Source organism: Eleutherodactylus coqui, chromosome 1, assembly GCF_035609145.1.
Source record: "Eleutherodactylus coqui strain aEleCoq1 chromosome 1, aEleCoq1.hap1, whole genome shotgun sequence".
NCBI classification, from domain to species: domain Eukaryota; kingdom Metazoa; phylum Chordata; class Amphibia; order Anura; family Eleutherodactylidae; genus Eleutherodactylus; species Eleutherodactylus coqui.
Genome location: NC_089837.1, coordinates 482,851,512 through 482,872,162, shown reverse-complemented (window position 1 = coordinate 482,872,162; position 20,651 = coordinate 482,851,512). Strand labels below are relative to the sequence as shown.

Genomic DNA, 20,651 nt, shown 5'->3' with positions numbered 1-20,651 from the left:
CACATGTACTGATGACATGACACAGGTATGCAGTCATGACATAATACGGGTGTGTAGTGATGACATGAAGCAGTGTATACAGGTGTGCACTGATGACATGATGCAGTAGACGCATGTAGTGATGCAGTGTATACAGGTGTGCAGTGCTGACATGATGCAGTAGACGCATGTAGTGGTACAGTGTATACAGGTGTGCAGTGATGATATGATACAAGTATATAGGGCTGATATGATGCAGTGTACATGGGTGTGCAGTGATGACATGATACAAGTATGTAGTGTTGACATCATGCAGTGACACATGTGACGCGGTGTATACAGGTGTGCAGTGAGACATGCAGTGCTGACATAATGCAGTGATACAGGTATACAGTGATGACATGATGCAGTGTCACATGTAGTGATGCGGTGTATATAGGTGTGCAGTGAGACATGCAGTGATGACATGATGCAGTGATACAGGTATACAGTGATGACATGATTCAGTGTCACATGTAGTGGTACAGTGTATACAGGTGTGCAGTGATGACATGATACAAGTATGTAGTGATGACATGATGCAGTGCATACAGGTGTGCAGCGCTGACATGATGCAGTGACACGTGCAGTGATGACATAATGCAATGCCACATACAGTGATGACATGATGCAGTGCATACACAGGTGTGCAGCGATGACATGATACAGGTTCACAGTGATGATATGATACAAGTATGTAGTGATGACATGATGCAGTGCATACAGGTGTGCAGAGCTGACATGATGCAGTGACACGTGTAGTGATGACATAATGCAGTGCCACATACAGTGATGACATGATGCAGTGATACATGTAGTGATGCGGTGTATACAGGTGTGCAGCGCTGACATGATGCAAGTATGTAGTGCTGACATGATGCAGTGACACGTAGTGATGCAGCGTATACAGGTGTGCAGTGATGACATGATACAAGTATGTAGTGCTGACACGATGCAGTGTATACAGGTGTGCAGCGCTGACATGATGCAGTGACACATGTAGTGATGCAGTGTATACAGGTGTGCAGTGATAACATGATACAAGTATGCAGTGCTGACACGATGCAGTGTACCCCCCGGTTCCTGGCACGGTGTGTCCCCATGGCTCCAGCAGCATGGTGGGCAGGTGCTTCCCTCCTGCAGCCTCCGCCCGCTCCCAGCTGTAGCCCCAGTGCTCCGGGGACGTGCCGCCGCCAATCAGAGGAGGCGCCCTCCGTGTGTGTGGTGGGTGGGGGCCATTGTTCCCTCGCCTGACTGTTAGCACGGAGAAGCAGCCCGGCTTCCTTATTCCTCCATCCAGGGTGGGACCAGCCAGTCAGCGCGGCCAGCAGCGCTCCATCCCCGGCTCTGTCAGCCAGCAGACCTGCCGTCCGGCGGGCGCTCTCAGCCTGGAGCCCCCATGTACGACGACCTGTATATCCATGGCTTCGAGGACTCGGAGGTGGTGAGTGCAGCACTTCTCCATGCTATGTCCGCCCCTCCTGCCACATGCAACAGATGCCGGCTGTCCCCACACTGCGGAGGACTCCGTGCCGTCCGCTACACGGGACACAGAGCATACAGCACTCGGGCCATAGAAGGAAATCTGTTGCCCATAGCAACCAATCACAACGCTGCTAGCATTGTACTTCAGCACTAGAAAGGAAAGCTGCGCTGTGATTGGCTACTATGTCTCACTGCTGAGGTAGCATGAAAGCAGTGCTGTAAATGGTTGCTATGGGCAACAGACAGGTTTTCCTATAGACAGCTCACATATATATATATATATATATATATATATATATATATATATATATATATAGGTTAATGTCGGCTTCACACGAGCCTATGTGTATTTGCATGAGCGCTGCATGTTTTGTGTACTGTACACGTGCAAAACCATACGCACCGATGCTCGCGGTCATTGAAATGGCTAATTAGTCTAATGAGTTCAAGATGTCGTCTCATTCCAGCGCAATGCTGCGTTTCACGGATCTCCTAGCGTGTTGTGCGCATTTGTGCATCTTCTTTTACTTCCTGTTTGGTGTGCAGGAACATGGAGTATGCTGTGTTTTGCGTGACTGAAATGTGCAGAAATTCGTGTGCTCAGTGCGTTTTTGCGTGCGCAGAAATCCGCCCGTGTGAAGTCGGCCTTAGTGTGAAGAGATGTACAAGTGATTGTTTAGTGATGTCACCGCAGATGTCATATTGGGGCGTATCCCTATGCAGAGCCTAAACTCATCACGATCCCATGTACGTGCGAGTAGGGCGCAATTTTTTTCCCCCGCTTGCATAGGGGCAAGTGGGCGATTCTTCAACAGAATCACCCCAAAATAGGTTGTGCTGCAACACTGTGAGAGAAACCGTACATACAAATGCACCCATTTTCCCGTGCAATTGCTGTGCATCTCGCAACACACAAAAATCACGTGAGGAAATCATCCGTGTTTATGAGATTTCCCCGCATGATTTCTGAGTGTTGCGGGATGTGCGGGAAAAGATCCCAACGTTTCTGATTGGTTCATTTACACGTGCTGTTTTTTTCTCTCACAGTGATACAGGAAATACACTGCAGCACAACCTCCAACAGAATCGCCCATTTTTCCCTGCGGGAAAAAAAAAAAAAAAAAAAATTGACCCGCGCTCGCATGTACATGCGAGTTTCATACAACTATGCTGCATTTTTGCTCCCATAGGAAATAATAGGTGATTTTCATATGTGTCTTTCACGCGTGTGAAAAACACAAGTGCAGCGATCCGATTTTATCTCAAGACGCATCGCACTGGCATAAAAATCATGTGTTTCTCTGTGCGAGGACGGGTCCGTGGGTTTCCGGTTGCGAGGGCGGGTCCGTGGGTTTCCGGTTGCGAGGGCGGGTCCGTGGGTTTCCGGTTGCGAGGGCGGGTCCGTGGGTTGCCCGGTCGCGAGGGCGGGTCCGTGGGTTGCCCGGTCGCGAGGGCGGGTCCGTGGGTTGCCCGGTCGCGAGGGCGGGTCCGTGGGTTGCCCGGTCGCGAGGGCGGGTCCGTGGGTTGCCCGGTCGCGAGGGCGGGTCCGTGGGTTGCCCGGTCGCGAGGGCGGGTCCGTGGGTTGCCCGGTCGCGAGGGCGGGTCCGTGGGTTGCCCGGTCGCGAGGGCGGGTCCAGGGCTTTCCTGGAGTCCTGGCAGCCCATTAAGCTCATGGTGCAGCTGCAGTGATTACTGACAGGGATGAAGGGTTAGGGTGAGGGGTAAGTGTAACAGTTAGCCTACTGTTATAATATAAGGCTAAGTGTCACACTTACCCCTCACCCTAACCCTCCATCCCTGTGAAAAATTGGCGAATGCTGTTTTTGCTATGCCTCCCCAATGACAGTGACATATAGGGCTATTTTTTTTAAGCTTTTTTGGATGTTTTTTTCCATTTCTAGTTTTGATATGGGTAAAAAACTAAAAAGCAATGATCTTTTTTATTTTAAAATTTATTTTTTAAATTAGTATATTTACGCTAAAATGAAGTAGGCTAATGGGTTCCTCATTTTGTTTCAGACGGGTTGATAAATAGTTTTTGGATTATAGGGCGCATGTGGTAATGGTTTTGGTTGGCATTGGGTCATTTTCTTTTTTATGTATATATTTTTATTTTATTCTGTAATTTTTTTATACTTATTTTGCAACTTTTGTTTTTTAACATCTATGTACCCCATGACATCATATAAGACCTCCTAGGGGTCATTCACCATTGGTCTACTTGAAAAAAAGTCAATCTACATAGCCCCATATGCTATAATAGGGCTGTGTATCCTCAACTCTGCCTTGGTTGTATGTGATATATATGACTGTAGAGCAGTAGCAGATGTTGGCATACCACCCTATAGCATGGGACCTTGCCATACAGAAATGGCATGTCTGAAGCAGTGCCACCAGATGGTTGGATTTGTGAAGCTATTTAATTCCTTGCTTAATTGGGAGAAATATATGAAACTGCACATGTGCTTCATGTTTCATGTAGGGTTGCATCATTGCATAATATAAAGGGGGTGGGGGGGGCTAGAGCTACCGCCATGTCATTGGTCTACATATTGTCATTCGTCGTGTCATTGGTCTACATTACAGTTTAGGAGGATCCTCCCATGACTTTAATTACATCTGGTACATTTATGTTGAATTCTTTTATAAGCTGAGTCGCAGTTCTGAACTTATTATTCTAGATAGTCTACATTTCCCATTGGGCAACCTGGTCTGATTAACACATTCCCATGGGTATCGGTGAAAATCCAGGCAACCCATACCATTTGTAGGTTAAAGGGGTTGTACCAAAATCGACATTTATCACCTATCCAAAGGAAAGGTGATAAAACTCTGATTGTGCTGATGTCATTGCTGAGACCCCTGCCGATCACAAGAACAGGGGTCCCGTATCCACCTCTTCTTCTCACAGTGAGGAGGAGATTGAATGGAGTGGTGGTCAAGCATGCAGCGCCATTATTTATCTTCGATGCAACTTCCGGAGATAGCTCAGCACTTTTCTGCTGTTGCTGTCTGCCCCATTGAAATGAGTGGTGTGGCGCTGCACATGTCCGGCAGCTGCGCCATTCAATCTCCACATCATTGCAGGTGGGTGCAGCGAGCCTGCAGTAAGGAGAAGAGGACGAGACGGGATCTGGTGAGATCCCCACAATCAGGTTTTTTTTATCTATCCTATGGCTAAGTGATTAAAGTCAATTTTGGTACAACCCCTTTAGGACACCATTATAGTTGCCTTGGAACTATCTAATAGTCTCAATTAGAAAACTAATCTTTAAAAAGGGGGTACCCTTATCAATAAGTGTAAGGTGTAGGTTACATGCTGCATAGCCCCATGTAAGTCTTGGGGGGATTGTTGACCTGTAAAGACCAGAACTCCACCCATACCCTGAGAATTGTTAGGGATTTAGAATGTGGACCCACTGGACTAACTAACTACCCAGATCTGGTATGGCTAGCAGCTGACCCCAGTGAATGGGGGTAGGGAAGCAGGGAAATCCCGGATGGGTAACTTGCCCTAAGGTAAGCTGAAAGAAGGGAAGGTCACTGCCTAGAAGCAGGGTGATCGCCCAGATAAGAACGGCCTCGCACAGGAACCTTGGTGCTAACTATCCCTGACAAGACACAGGGACACTGAAGAGAACATAGGACACATAGTACAGAACTGACTTGCCAAGGAAAGGGGAGCGTTGCACAGACTGGACAGAAATGGGCAGAGACATACAAAGGCAAAAGTATAAAGCAATGGACATACAAAATAAACAGATGCAGGAAAGGGTAGAGGATAAAACCGACAAGAGGTCAGAAACAGGCGACCTAGAAATGCAGAGTGTGAGAGACAAAACACACAACAACTCTGAGGCAAGGAGGAAGTGCCACAACCCAGCTTAAATAAAGGAGTAATGGCTATTAACCCCACAGGTGAGCTGAGAGCCAGAGAACTGATTAACCCTCTCAGTGATGGATGAAAACAGACATACAGGATCCATACACACAGGGAGAGCAGAGGGATGCCTGCAGCTGCCTGAAACCGCAAGGGAGCAGCAGACACGAGTGGCAGACCTTATAAGAATTGAGTCATGGCTTACCTATCATATCGTTGCTCCGTCACTGGCTGAGATTTGTAGCTGTTTGATGGAGTCCTTATACTGCAGAGCTTCTTAAAGGGGTTGCCCTTTGAAATAGTGTTATCCTTTAACTAAATGATAGGGGACAACTATGTGAAAGGTAGGGGTCCAACCGCTGGGACCCCCACTGTTTACAAGAACAGGGATACCAAAGGTCCTGAATGAATGGTCAATGAATTGGTGGTCACATTTGTTCACTGTTTCGCTGTTCATTTCAATGGGGCTGTTGGAGATAGCGGAGTGCTTGAACTTGGCTATCTATCTTCCAAACTCCCATTAAAATGAATGCAGTGATTTGTGCTCATTTTCAACTTCCTCCATATTTCCTGACCCAATTTTTTAAGTTCATCCCAAAGATGTTCAGGTGGGGGATTCGGTGCAGACCAGTCCAATCGTGGAACATCCATATCCTCGAACCAATGTAAAACAGCGTTGGATTTGTGACAAGGTGCGTTGTCTTGTTGGAAGTATGGCCGACCATTGCCAGAGTATTAGCACATTGCTGGCAGCACATTATTGTCTAGGATGTCAAGGTACACCTCCATGTTCATGGTTCTTGCCATGTGGATCAAGACCATGCCACGTAACACTTCCCCAGACCATAAGGCGTTGCCCAGGTGTCCTCCACACCCAGCTACATCCATCGGATCTGAAGATGGAATAGTGTGATTTGTCACTCCATAGAATGTTCTTCCATTGCTCAACTGTCCAATAACAATGCTTCTTGCATCATTGTAGATGGTTGGAGGCATCTTCTTTCAGAGAACCTGCTAGATGTTTGCAGGATGAATGGAGGGAAATACCAGCTGAAGACGTATCAGACATTAGTAGAAAGTATATCACGGAGTGTGTCTGATGTCATTGGGACCAAACGAGCCCCACTAAGTATTAAGACATGTAAATATTTACTACTTTTGATTCTTGCTCAGGGGTACAATTACTTTTCGTGGGACGGTGTATATTGCTGTGTGGCAGCATTTTCTATACTTATTCTTTATTATCACAGGGCTCATGAAGGGGCAGATGAGATTTGTTCTTACCCCTCTTGTAGAGAGATCACATGAATATGTATTTTCCCAGGATATATGTGTGTGTATGTGTATATGTATGTATGTGTATATATATATATATATATATATATATCATCAGATATAAATCCATACCTACAGTCCATCATCATGGCACACACTACACTGTTTTGTGTTACTACTACTGAGTATAGTGACAAGGGTACTTTACGTCCTCTACAATATATGAAATGTTGCATCAGTTCTATGACTGTTTCTTATGGTCCTTATGTCACATACGTACTCAGCCGATCATCTCCCGGTGTATTAACACAATGATGTTGGGTGGTTTTTGGCAACGGACAGTGTTGCATATTTTTTGGCTTATTTCCTCCCTCTGACTCAGTGCCATAGGGGACTGAACTGAATGATCTATGAGTACGGTAATGAAGAGAGTATAGGTTGTTCTTTGGTAGAAGACTATGCTGTTTGCAATAGAGATGCAGTCTTCCCGTTTCTAGAACAGCCCATCGTAGAGGATTGTAGAAATCCGCATGCATTATATAGATAAAAGCACATGTTATATTTTTCGTTTATATAAAGCACATATGTTCCACAGCACATTTATGGTTTAAAGGGATTTTCTGGGCATTAAAAAAAATTGTATGGGAAGTAATGGGCCATCAATTAAAAAAAAAGCTATACTCACAAGTTGGATATCCCCTTTTCTCCTGGTCCAGCGCAGGAGTCCCCATCCCCTGGAAGAAGCAGCAGTGGTCATGTGGTGTTCATTGCACCCGTCAAAATGTTATGCTGCCCAAAAACCTTAAATAACTGTTGAGCAATTACTCATTTGGCCAACATGTATTTCTCCCAACTATCACACAGCATGAAACCCAACTTGCCCAATTCTTCTATTCTCCGACATCTTACATTGGATTGGGTGGCCCATGTACGCCTAAGAATATGGATAGTTTCCTCTGAAATCAGCGAGTTTGGCCAACTTTCATTCATTTAATGTGTGTGACCCCTTTTATAGACTCCAGAAGTGAACCCTAAAAATGTAGTAACAGGACTACAAAAGTTAGGAATTAAAGGGGTTTTCCAGAACATCAAAAATAATTAAGGCTTAAAACGGTATAAAATAAGGCAAAAAGTATACTAACCTGCTCCAGCGGCTCCCTGTCCAGTGCTGAAGCCTCAGTCCCCTCCCATTCGAACTCAGAAGAAGGCACAGGGTAGTCATGTGCTGTTCATTGGCTGAGCGGTCACAGCCACAATCGCAAGCTTCAGCTGCCATGGACGAATCACCGCTGAAGCCCGTAATTGGCTGAGCAGTTATGTGCACAATGAATGGCACATGACCACCCGATGGCTTCTTCTGGCTTCCTAGTTTTGGGAACCAGGGCGCCAGCTCTGGACGGGTTGCTTCTGGAGTCGGTGAGTATGCGGGCTTTCTTTATAATATACCATTTTAAGCCTTTATATTTAAGTCCCAGAAAACCCCTTCATCCCTGCAATACTACATCTTCCAGGACAGATGGAAGATGGTAACTTTTTGTATTTCAAACATATAGAGAACTATAGGATCAGCGTTATTGGTGTCCCTCTGGCTGAAGAAGTAAGAGACTGGAGGGCTGGACATAGGGGGTTATTTACAACTACTGTATAACATTAGACAGTGCAAACATAGGGCTCTTTCCCACTAGCACATTTCGTCCGGCTGTTTTCGCGGCCCGGCCAATATGCACTGTGATCTGATGCATTGGATTCCAATGCATCTGATCACATGGGCGTATTTACGAGATGTAAAAACGCCCGGCCAAGCCAATATAGCACCGGGCATTTTTACGTCGGGCCCAAAACCTAGTCCTGGAACTACGTCAGCCCATGGCAGTGGCTGTAGGTGGGAGGGAGTTTAGCAGCGTGGCTGCTAAACTACCTCCCTCTGTTCTCCTCCCCCATGCAGGCTCACCTCTGTTCCTCCCCACTCGTTCTGTGCAATGGGAGGGGGCAGGACGTGGGTGGAACTAAGGGCCCATCTTCTCCCCACCCATAGCTATCAATGGGAGGAGGCGGGGCGGACCGTCGCTTAGCTTCGCCCGCCCCATCCCATTGCACAGAACAAGTGGGAAGGAACAGAGGTGAGCCTGCGATAAGGAGGAAGGGGAAATGGGCGATGGCCTGGTAAGCTTGGCGCATTTGGGACGGTTTCACCAGGCCATCTAAATGGGCGCACAAACGTTTGATTGGTGTGCCCATTCACCAGATTTTCTACTTCTAACTTAAAAATTGCGGACGATATGTGCTCGTGGGAATAAAGTCTCAGGGTGGCTTCACGTGGACATATTCGAGAATAGAACCCATTAATCTTAATGGGTTCATTCTCATTTTTGTTTTTGTGAGCGCAAAAAAAACCAAAACACAGCACGTTCTATTTTAGAGCGCATTTGCGCACTTAAGGCCCCACCTGCGTAATTTCTTATTACCCTGGGCAATTTTGCGCGAAAAACACATCTGGAACTAATTAGGCTAAATAGCCTTTTAAATTGGGGTGCGGCTCTGTCCCGCGAGCATGTGAAATGTCCCTATCCGTGCAAAAAGTACAGTAATATGTGCAAAAACGCGCACAACAGTGCGATGTTCACAGTGCAAATACGTTGCGCTATTGTGTGCGTTTTTGCGCCTCCTCCCATGTGAACCCGCCCTTAGAATAGACAGTAGCTCTGCTGAATGATACATTTGTTGACTTTTAAGACTGTCTAGTCTCAGTTTAGACACCTTTTAGGCGTATTTGCGTATGAAAATTTTGCGCACACAATATGCAACAAATAAAACGTATTGATTTCAATGGGTTTATTTACAAGAGCGTATTTTACCTGCGCATTACGCTCTATTTTCCTGCAGAATTGTGCAAGAAAAAAAACACGTTTTGAACTCCCTAAACTTACTAAAACGTATCAATCGCTGGGAGCATCGGCGCCTGTTTTTTGCATGTGCGAAAAGTACAGTAAAATATACCGATGCGCACGCATATACACAACACCCTTTTCAGAAAGAATGCGTGCAAATGTGCTTAAGCTGGTGTGAATCTGGCTTAATCGATGCCAAAAAGTGAACCAAAATTTTGGTGTAGTTTGCCACAATTGTAATTTTTGATGCAAGTTAGGCCACACTCCATTTTTGCAAATAAATCCACCTTTGTCGGACATAGGGAAAAAAAGTGTTTAAAGACATACTAAGCATGGAGGAAAGCATGTTTTGAGAGGGTTTTTGTGCAATTTGCCCTAGAAAAATTTAAAAATGTAACCCTTTCCAATCCACTGTCTGACCTGTGAAGACATTATGATTTAAGGCTGTACAGCTCCGATGTTGGAAGACGTCCGTCAGGGTTCTCTTACTGAATATTGCCAGCCTCTCTGCTGTCGGAGCCTATCCAACGTGTCACCTCATGTAGTACTGGCTTTAGCCAGCAGATAGCGCCGTTGTATAACGGCAGCAAAAGAGTAAGCCCCCTAGGAAAACCAGCATACAAATTGGATTGGAAAGGGTTAAAAAAAAGTATAGTAGCCCAAATTAGGCTGATAGATGGGCTCACCGTGGAGAATTGCAGCAAACCACGGCATGCCGCTATTTGATTCTCCGCTCGTGGACAGGGGGGCTGTGCTTTCCATATCACCGCTATGGAAAGCGTGCACTGCGTTACTCGCGGCCGGATTATCGCCGTGAGTACCGCAATGCACGATCGCTCGTGGACAGGAGCCCTAACTGTTTTTCTATTTGGTTGTTTTTTATGGCTCCTGTGGTTCTTTTTGCGGCAGATTTGTCACATTTTTTAGATTGGGATTGGTAATTAACCCTTTGTTTTATTTGATAGAATACTAATTATTCACACCCAGATACTTTACCCTACATAGCTGAAGATTAGAGCATAGAGAAGGCTTTTCCAGGGGAAGGGCTCTACTACTTCAACCTGGTGGGATTTCTTTCCCTTTGAAGGGGGGGCTATATAAGGTGTACATTTTTTTTCCTCTTTAGTAACCTGTTTTCACTTAGATTAATACTATATACAGTACAGTGTAAAAGTTTTAAGGAGGTGTGGGGAAGAAACTTTTTCCAAGTGCTGTAGCCGTTCTTCTGCCCCAGTTGTTACTCCTTGCATTGATTGTCTTGTAACGACTGTTCTAGCCCTTCTAACACTTAAGGTGTCGGCACAAGATGGTGTTGAGTGGTTGGTTCTTCCTGCTGTGTACAGAAATGAGGATAGACTACACTTGCGTCACGGCAGCCGTTTCCCTGGAGTCTTTACTTTTCTTGATGTCACAGCTCAATATATTTTTGTTTGTCTTTACCGCTTGTCATGAGAAAACAGGTCTGGCGGAAGCAACAGCCTTTAATTTTGTAATGGTCATTACGCCTCTCCCCACGCCTGATGTACAGCAATGGGGACGGAGGTAGTAGACTTCAGTGAATCCTCTGACTAATCAGTTTGGCTGCTTGTACCTCGGCTAATCCCTGGCAGAATTCAATTCTATGTGATTAACGGGGAGCAAAACATTGTTACATGGGAATTATTCTGACACAGTCCACCAGGTGTTGTAATACGTCTTCGTTCAGACCCCAAGATTATAGATTTCCCTAAAGGGGAATTATGGGCCAAAGTTAAAGAGAAACTTCAGAAAGTTTATGGGACAATTGATGCTTTAAATAAGGACATTATTATATGCCTATAAGACCAGCATTATCTGTGAGCTGTCCATTTAAGTGGTTATCCCTTCATTAAAGGGCCACTCCAATTACATTTTTTAAAAATTCATTATGTGACTATTCCCCCAGTACATATAAATCAGCTAGTATTACTTTGGTTAGTTATTCCTTTCTATTTGAAACTCCTGGCCACCTTCTCAGGTGATCTCAATTCTGAGCAGCTCGGATTTACTTGGGTTTATGCTATCTCAAACTAGTCAATTTCTCAGTCAACATAACTCCTGTGATGGACCCTACTACGGATGCCCTGCAGAGGGGAACACAGATACACCTATCTCATTTACTGATAATGATCACACAGCGCCTGTCACACAGTTATATGAAGGAGATCACAGCTCATCCTCCTGATGTTCTACTTATAGTCTGTAGCTTATTTAGGTGAATATAGAATACAGATGATAATGGCAGTGTCCTTGCAGGCAGAGATGGTACAGTCTCTAGCTTCTCATGTAATGCTGTGTGATGCATCATGGAATTGATAGCACAGAACAGTGAAAGCAACATCAAGATGGTGCGTGATAAGCATCAGACCAGAGGCTGCACTGCATGGAAGTGACTTCAATATAAAGAGGAGATCTCCAGAGTGTTACAGGCAATCAGGTCAGGGGGCGACAATGAAAAAATGTGTTTTTATCAACATGGCCCTTTCATCAACAATAGCTCCTCCCTATAAAGCCATCAATTATCTGAATCTAGGAGTTTATTCCTGTTTAGAAGGCTTATTACTCGTTGGCATGCTGTGCACCTTGTATTATGTGGTCATTCCTTGTTAGTGGGGGTCAGTCATTCCTTCCGCACCCATTTTTAATAGGCCCATACAGTCGCATAAAAAACTCTTTTTGTAGTAGTGGTCTCAAACTGTTGTAGTTTTGCAGCAGGCGGAGGACCATGGATTAACAACGACTGCTCTAGAACAACATCCCAGTATGATGGGTCATACCGTAGGACTGTCATAGGATGCCGTCTTCCCAACAATCTGTGTAACCAATATCTGCTCTATAAGAACTGACCTGGTTCACGGTAAGAGTGGCTGTAACCTGGCCGATAGTCGCTCAAAAGAGTGAATGCAGGTAATCGTTGTCCTGTGTAAACATGTCGCCTGACAGGGCAACCGCTCACTTGTTGTAGCCAAGTGACTATCAGCCCATGTAAGCAGGCAGTCGTTAATGGAGGTGGGTGGCCAAAGGGATCTTCGAGGCGCAACGGCTATCGAAGATAGTTTAACCCATTAAGGACCAGCCGCGGTAAATATACGGCGCCTGGTCCTGGGCTTAGTGCACCGCCGATAGTAAAATTACGGCGGTGCTTTAAGCCTCCTGGCTCTGCAATCAATCAGACGCAGGAATGGGTTATCAGCTGTTCTTCACAGCTGATAACCGGGAGCAGAAGGCAGGAGGGGTTTTTAACTCTTCCTGCCTTTCCTTCCCCGATACACGGCGCTCAATGAGCACTGTGTACTAGAAAGTGAAAGCAGAACTGTAGCTTTCACTCTGGGAGCCCGGGGGTCATGTGACCTCCGAGGTTCCCTGCTACAGCAGAGCTGGAGGGTCAAACTAGATCCTGATTAGCTCTGCCAGTGACTAATGTCACTACAGGGGTTGTTTTCCCCTGTAACTAGGGCTCCTATGGACGCCCCAGAGGTCTTATATGACGTAATGGGGGACATAGATAGTAAACAACATGATTACATACACAAATAAAACAATATTCCAGAAGCAAACAACAATACATACATAAGAAAGAAAATAACCCAAAGCAGACGCCAACAAAAACTGTCGCCATATGAGCCCTGTAAACCAAAACCATACATCCTGTATATCAAAGCGTCCAAAATAAATAGAGGAACCCGTTCCCATATTTTATTTTAGCATAAATATACTAAATTAAAGAAAATAACTATAAATGTTAAAAAAAACCAAAACATTTATTTTACCATTTTACCCTCAATAAAACTAAAAAAACGGGGGGAAAAGTCAGTGAAAAAGATATTTAAAAAATCATCCTATATGTCATGGAAAAAATAATAATTTTGGTAGCTAAAGGAAACAAAATAGGGCAGTGAAACCACCACATGGGTGAAATCCCTAAAAAGGGTCTGGTCTTTAAGGTACAAAATAGCTTGGTACTTAAGGGGTTAAAGCCATCCTAAGTATTGCTATTGTGAAGACACAATTGACGCTAGTTCAACACTGGCTATTGCTGTGTAAGGCCTGCTTCACACGGGCGACAAAGTCGCGCGATTTTGTAGCGTTGCTACAATGCTACAAATCGCATGTATGTGAAGCCCATGGTTCCCTATGGGTTCCTTCACACATGCGATATTTTGTAGCATGCTACACAACCACACACAAACCTCGCAGGTCCAGCGATATGCCCGCGACACACGAGGTTTTGTAGCCCATGTTTCTCTATGGAGCCTTCCTCTCTGTTGCATCACATTGCACGAAAACGCGGTTTGCATGCGATGCAACTTTAACAGTAGCAGATGCTACAAAGTCGCGTGATTTCGTAGCGTCACATGCGACTTTGTAGCGCTACAAAATCGCGGTATTGCTGCGAGAAAATCGCAGTGATGCGGTGTCACCCGTGTGAAGGAGGCCTAAAGGTAAGGTAAAGTCCCTTGGTGCAAGCACGGAGTCATGACTGACTGCATGGGTGACGTCACATCGTGACATTTTCTAGGCAGACTGTTTTTGTGGGGTGGTTTGCCATTGCCTTTTAACCCCCAGCAAGCTGGGTGCTCATTTTACCAACCTCTGAAGGATTTGAACCTGCAACCTTCAGGTCGTGAGCGAGAGCTTAGGAACGCATTTCTGCTGCCTTACACTCTGCACCACACACAAGCCCATGATTGTCATATGCAATGCAAAAAATCAGCTGAAATACTGGACTGATGTACCATTTGGCATTCTGGGCCAAAAATTGGCCCATTGTTTATGGGTTGCAATCCCCCGTGTTGATACAACCCTATCTGGCTTCCCATTCCTTCACTGTCCACGCTAAAAGTCTATGGCGTTGTCCATGCATTGATCGCATCTCAGTAGTCTGGCGCGCACTCCCATAGAGGACAGTGTGTTCTCCTGACTGCAGAGATTAGTTGATTGTACTTCGGATTTCACCATTTGTAATGCAAGGGGCGAAATTTGGGGCAACTCCACACCAAATTCCGTAGCAAAATCAGAACTTTTAGGTGCGACTTTTGCTGCTCTAGATTTTCCGCCGTCTCGGTTCCAGGTTACTATGCATCTATCCAATGGGTAATCAGGACCGTTGAACTCTGGACTACTTCTTTGGAGCTGTTCCTGATCTGATAAGGTTTAAGCTCCCTATTACAATGCATTGTTACCTTGTGCCACAGAACATGATGTGACAATCAATACGTATCCTTGATATGTTAAGGCCCATTTAGACGCAACGTTTATTGTCTTTGAAGCGATAACCGTTGCGTCTAAATGCATGGACATTGTGCAGTTTTCGTGCATGATTCGATCCTCGCTTAATTCTAGTTTTCTTGAATTGAGGAGTGAACTCTTATCAGCGGTGCATGGGTGTTATCACAGTCGGCAGCACTGATAAGATTCTTTCAGATCAGTCCCCGCTGGTAGTTCACAGCGGGACGCGAGCTGTAAGCGCGGAGAACAATACAACTGTTTGCTCATGCAGAACAGCTGTATTGTTCTCGTAGTGGTCGCGGGGGTGTCCCGCTCTGCCCGCATAGCCCTTAAGTAGCTACTTAGCTACTATACTCTATGCAAAGATGATCGCTCAAAACTGTAACTTAAACTTTCATTTACATGGGGTATTACATGTTGAAATGGGCTCCTTTTGTTTAGACACAATATATTAACATTTGGCAATCTATAGCTAATATCCTGGTAACATTTTTCTAAAATACCAATCACCATTCCTTGTGCTGCCCAACAATACATAATTGTATTTATGCAGATAATGTTATCAAATAGACGATGTTTACTACGGCAAATGTTTCCCTTCCGCGGGTACAAGTAGCAAATCTAGTAATTAGCAATATATTCAAGAGGAAGCTAATTGGTATTTAATAGTATTAAATGCTGATTCTATTAGGTTGAACAGATTTGTGGCTATGTAGAATTCCTTTAAAAAAAAAAGAGGTTCCCCCCCCCCCCAAAAAAAAAAATAAATCTTGGTTCCGTTAATTTTTTTAAATCATTTCTTAACCCCTTAGTGACCGGGCCAGATTTTGGAAATTTGACATGTCACTTTAGCATAGAACAACTTTTGCATATCTAAAATAATTCTGCCATTGTTTTTTTTCCCCCCATATTAGGTGGTAAAACTAGACTGATAGAATTGGTGTATATTTATGAAAAGCACCATAATTACAGAGAATTTTTTTTAAAATTATTATTTTCATATTTTCATCTGCAATATGTCAGATATGTGCAAAAATACTATAGAAATAGTTTTGTGCGTTGCAAGATCTTGCACAGAAATAGAACTCATTATTTGCAATGGGTGTATTCACATGAGCGAAATATTTTTTTCTCAGTGATGCTGCAAAATAGAATAATTGCAGCATAGCCTATTTTTGGATGCGTTATTGTCCATTATTTTCTATGGGAGCAAAAGAAAAAGGCATGCAGATGCAATTTTCCTACAAGTGTGATGTGATTTTTTTTTTAAAAACATTTTTTTCTTTTTTCCTATTGAAATAACGTATATCAATTGCAGGGAAAACCGCAGGTTTGCAAGTGACATATTGGTCTGAATTTCTTGGACCAATATCGTGCTCACCTGTGTACATGCAGCCTCAGGCTGGATTCAGACGAATGTATATCGGCTGGGTTTTCGATATGTCGTCTCTCTCTGCAGGGGGGAGCCTGGAAGAGCCAGGAGCAGTGCTCTGATCTCCCGCCACCTCTCTGCCTCCTTTTCGCCCCTCTGCACTATTTGCAATGGGGAGAGGCGGGACAGGGACCGGGCTAATTCTCGAAACTTAGCCCTGCCCCCATCCTGCCTCCTTTCATTGCAAATAGTGCAGAGGGGCGGAGAGGGGGTGGAGAGGAGGCAGAGAGGGGGCAGGAGCTCAGTTATTTCTCCTGGCTCTTCCATCCTCCCCCCCCCCCCCCCTGCAGATGAGGACACCGTATATCGGCTCGGCGTGAAAACCGAGCCGATATACAGTCGTCTGAATCCACCCTCAGAATTACTAAACTTCCTGAATAGAATCCCTCATAAGAGCACACTTTTGCAGGTCAGGCATTGTCTTAAGGACACCTGATGGAACTAATCAAGGGCTTCATAGTTGCATCAGGTGTGCTTGAGATAAACCTGGACTGGTTAAGGCTTTGCTAGACAGTGTAATTGCATCTAAGTTAAATGTAAATTCCGCAAATGAACCTGATTTGCAATTGGGGGGGGGGGGGTTGAATAATTCTGATTGCTGAATTCTATAGCCATTATGCTGATAGTTTGTTGGATGAGGCCTCTCATTAATATATACAGAAGCCGGTAAAGACATATGCGCTCACATCTTCTAGTCGGAAGCCTTGTGACTGTGTCTTTTTAAGACCGTTTAAGTAATGATTTCTGGGTCTCCGATTAAAACAATCGCCACAGAGCAGCACAATCCATGCTATAATGTGCTTGCCGGAGACAACTGAAGGTACGTTGGTTGCAAGTAAGCGTTTTCTAAAAAAGTGACTGCTACATTATGTTGCTGGAGCAGACGAGAGTTTGGCATCGCTAATGAGCTGTTTATGGAAATCTGTGCACGTCCCTTATACATTGGAGTGATTATGTTTTGGAAATTTGTGAGAATGCTGCAAAGCTATGGAACGTTCAGACTGCCCTCAAATGCTGCATTAGGGTGGATTCAGCGTTGAGTCCCAGCTCTTAGCTCCGCCCCGTCCCGCCCTTCCCATTGCATATAGTGGCGAGGGGCGGGGAAGGGGCGGGAGCTCATTTTTTTTTTTCTTCACTTATTGCTATTATTCCAAACATCTAAATCGCCAAACTGAACTCCAGTGCCTTTTTTTTGTGGACCTGCGCCACCGTCGCTCTCCAGCCAACTTCAGATTACCACATTCTTATTTATAAAGGACGCCAGGAAGTGCCAAAACTACATCTCCCACAATGCCCCATTGCCAGTAACCGACAAGTGCGCATTCACGACTGTACAAATCGTGTCGTCACTGACCAGTAAAACAGTGGAGTGTACAGGACGGAACCATTGGATACCCATGGAGAACTAGGGGGGTGGCACTGGTAAAGCGATAACTCTGCAGCTTTGTAAAACAAGTTATAACATCATATAGCAAATGTACGTAATCACCTTATAATGCAGGTAACCTTCACTTTCGAATTACGGTAATACCCCTTTAAGCTCTCGTTACACACAAGGTATTTAAATCAGGTTTTCTGTCAGTAAAAGGCGCAAAATATGTTTTAGTTTTTTTTACTCCATGCATGGCACTTTTTAAAAAGTGGGTGTGGCTTAGTGGAAGGGCATTGGCCAAACATGTTTACCTTCATTTATATCAGTAAGGCCTCATGCACTCGGGCGGATTATTGATGTGGAATCTGAAGTGGGCGTCCGCCTCCGGGTTCTGCAGCAATAACCCTCCACACAAAGCTATGGAAAAATGATTCTTCATGCATACGAGCGGAAACCAATTTCGGTTTCCGCTTGGGGATGAAAAATCGAAGCAGGCTCCATTTTCATGTGGTTCCCGCACGGACGGCTTCCGTTGAAGTCAGTGGAAGCCGTCCAATCTGTGGCCCATTCGCAATTGACATTGCAGACGGGCCGCAGATTCCATAGGAAAAGCAGGCGTTTAAAAAGATAGTAAAATCTGTATTGCGCATGTCTGACAGTGAGCCGTGTGGACGATCTGCAGTACAGAGAAGCCAGAAGAAAACAGGTCTGCGCGGTGAAGAAGATGACAGGCACACAGGGTCACCCGCCATGGTCAGGGCCGCATTCCTTGTGGGATTCCACAGGCGGATCCGGACCTGCCGTGTGCATTTGGCTAAACATCTGGCTCTAATTATAGCACATGTCTGTGCCAGTCCATAATTGCCATAGATTTGACGTCTAGTGCCCGAACTGAATCATAGAATGGTTGAGTTGGAAGGAACCTCCAGGGTCATCAGGTCCAACCCCCTGCTCAGTGCAGGATTCACTAAATCATCCCAGACAGATAATGTAATGTGTAATTGCATCTAAATTGCATGAGATTTGTTTGTAAAGTTTACAAAGAAACCTGATTTGCTATTAGCGGATTATTTAATTCATAGGTTTTTTGTAGCAGTTTTTGCTACAATTTTTTTAGCCAAACCCAGAAATGGATCCTACTACAGTACTAGTGGGGTGCCTAGGTACGCACGGCGCGGGCCTCCCTGATCTTCACCCACGCCACTGTCCCTTCCTGGAGATAGCCCTGATGGTGGACACGTCCAGGCCACCAACTCTGACCCTACACTTCCTAGGACAGGACAGGCAGGGACCGCCGTATCTATGCAAAAGACTACCACCCACTAGCACCGACAGGCAAGGCAGATGACAAAAACCAACATGAACAATACAAACAGGACAGAGGCAGATGGTAAAGCCTGGCTGACAACAGCGATTTCTAGCAGACAAGCTGACAGAAACAGGGTACAAACAAAGGCAGACTGGCTAGCACATTGAGGGCAAGGCACAAGGTACCAGGGCCAGACTACCAGCAGGTCAGAGTAGCTGGGCTACACAGCGGACACTGAAAAGTACACAAAGTACAGGACCGACACTCAGCAGGTCAGAGCCACTAGACTACCCAGAGGACACTGCAAACTGAACAATAATACAAGGTACTACACCTACAGTGAAAATGTGTTGTGTGAAGGTACCCTGGGTTCACAAGGGGCTGAATTGCTGCTTCATTGACAGTAGTAGCAAAGTGGACGAGATTTTCAAAATCTCATTCAAATGCTGCGGAAATAACCGCACAAAACCTGCGTGGAAAATTCAAATCTGCAGCATGTCAATTGTATCATCAGACAGACTTGCGCATCTTAATAAATCTGTTGGTCTTCGCTCCAGGGCACGTTGGACTTAGAGTAGCTATCCACTTGTAAGTTATGGTTGCCTAAACTCAGGTTAAGTCCTCATCAATAGTCGATCTGCTGGAGTCCGTTGCACGGGACCTCCACCAATTAGCTGTTCACTGAGCTGGTGTGCTCAAGCACTGAGCTGATGTTTACAGGAAGCAGACCGCTCTGTTCTCACTGCAGTGGCCAGGCTTGGTATTACAGGCAAAAGTTCCCATTCACTTCAATGAGAACTTGACCTGCAATGCCAAGCCTGGTCATTGCAGTGGGAATGGAGCTATGTGCTTCCTGTAGACGTCAGCTCAGTGCACAAGCTCACCAGCCCTAGCTGATTGGCGGGGGTTCCTGACTATGGATCTGCGCTTATCTACTACTGAGTGTAGCCCGTCAGTAGTTTACAACTGGATAACCCCTTTAAACTAGTGTATAAAATGCCGGTCTGAATCAATTTCCGCATGTAAGTCTTCAGCTCTTGTTTTTCCTATGTAGCACTCTGTCTTCATTAAATTTTCATCATTGGATCGCCAATGGCTAAATGAATGTGTTTTTGTACCATGTGCTCATCTATTCCATCTTACCCGCTTCTGTTTACCTGTCACCATTATAAATTACTCCTCAAACTCCGCCGCAACATTCCCCGAAATCACGATGTAATAACATGGGGAGTGGAACCAGAAGCGTGAAGCCTGTTAGAATGAGCACAAGTATTTCTTTTTACTATGGAAAAGACCATTTCCAGCACTCTCTTTGCTAGGGGGTCTCACACGGACTAATTCTAATTGCGGAATCGGCGATGGACGTCCGCAAGCGGAAGAAAAATCACAGAATGCTCTATTTTGCCGCAGAATCTACGCCAACAGCCTCCATTGAAGTCAATGGAGACTCTTCAATCCGCAGCCCATATGCAATTGACATTGAGTATGGACTGCGGGTACCTGCGTCATCACTAAGTGACGACACAAGAAAGACCAAAAATGAAAAAAAAAAGGTCATCCGCAATACAGAAAAATCAGGTGCGCAGGGTCAGCGGCTGAGCTCACTGACGGAGTTTGTTCCATGCGGAATCCAATCCGTTCGTGTGAGCCCGGCCTTAGGCTGACTTCACACGGGTGGGTGCGATATCGGGCCGTGATTCACGGCATGGGGAGACCTTGCACCGCGTGCACCTAGCACGTGGTGT

The 20,651-nt window shown here is 45.2% G+C and overlaps 1 protein-coding gene across 1 annotated transcript in view; it reads left to right on the top strand.

Annotated features, from left to right (window-relative positions):
- The first annotated feature begins 1,335 nt into the window (after nucleotides 1–1,335).
- Nucleotides 1,336–20,651, top strand: part of CACNB3 (calcium voltage-gated channel auxiliary subunit beta 3) — an 87,805-nt gene continuing 68,489 nt past the window's right edge. The window contains exon 1 of the mRNA XM_066594064.1: nucleotides 1,336–1,462. Coding sequence (XP_066450161.1) covers nucleotides 1,418–1,462 — 45 coding nt within the window. The 5' untranslated portion in view covers nucleotides 1,336–1,417. The remainder of the gene's footprint in view (nucleotides 1,463–20,651) is intronic.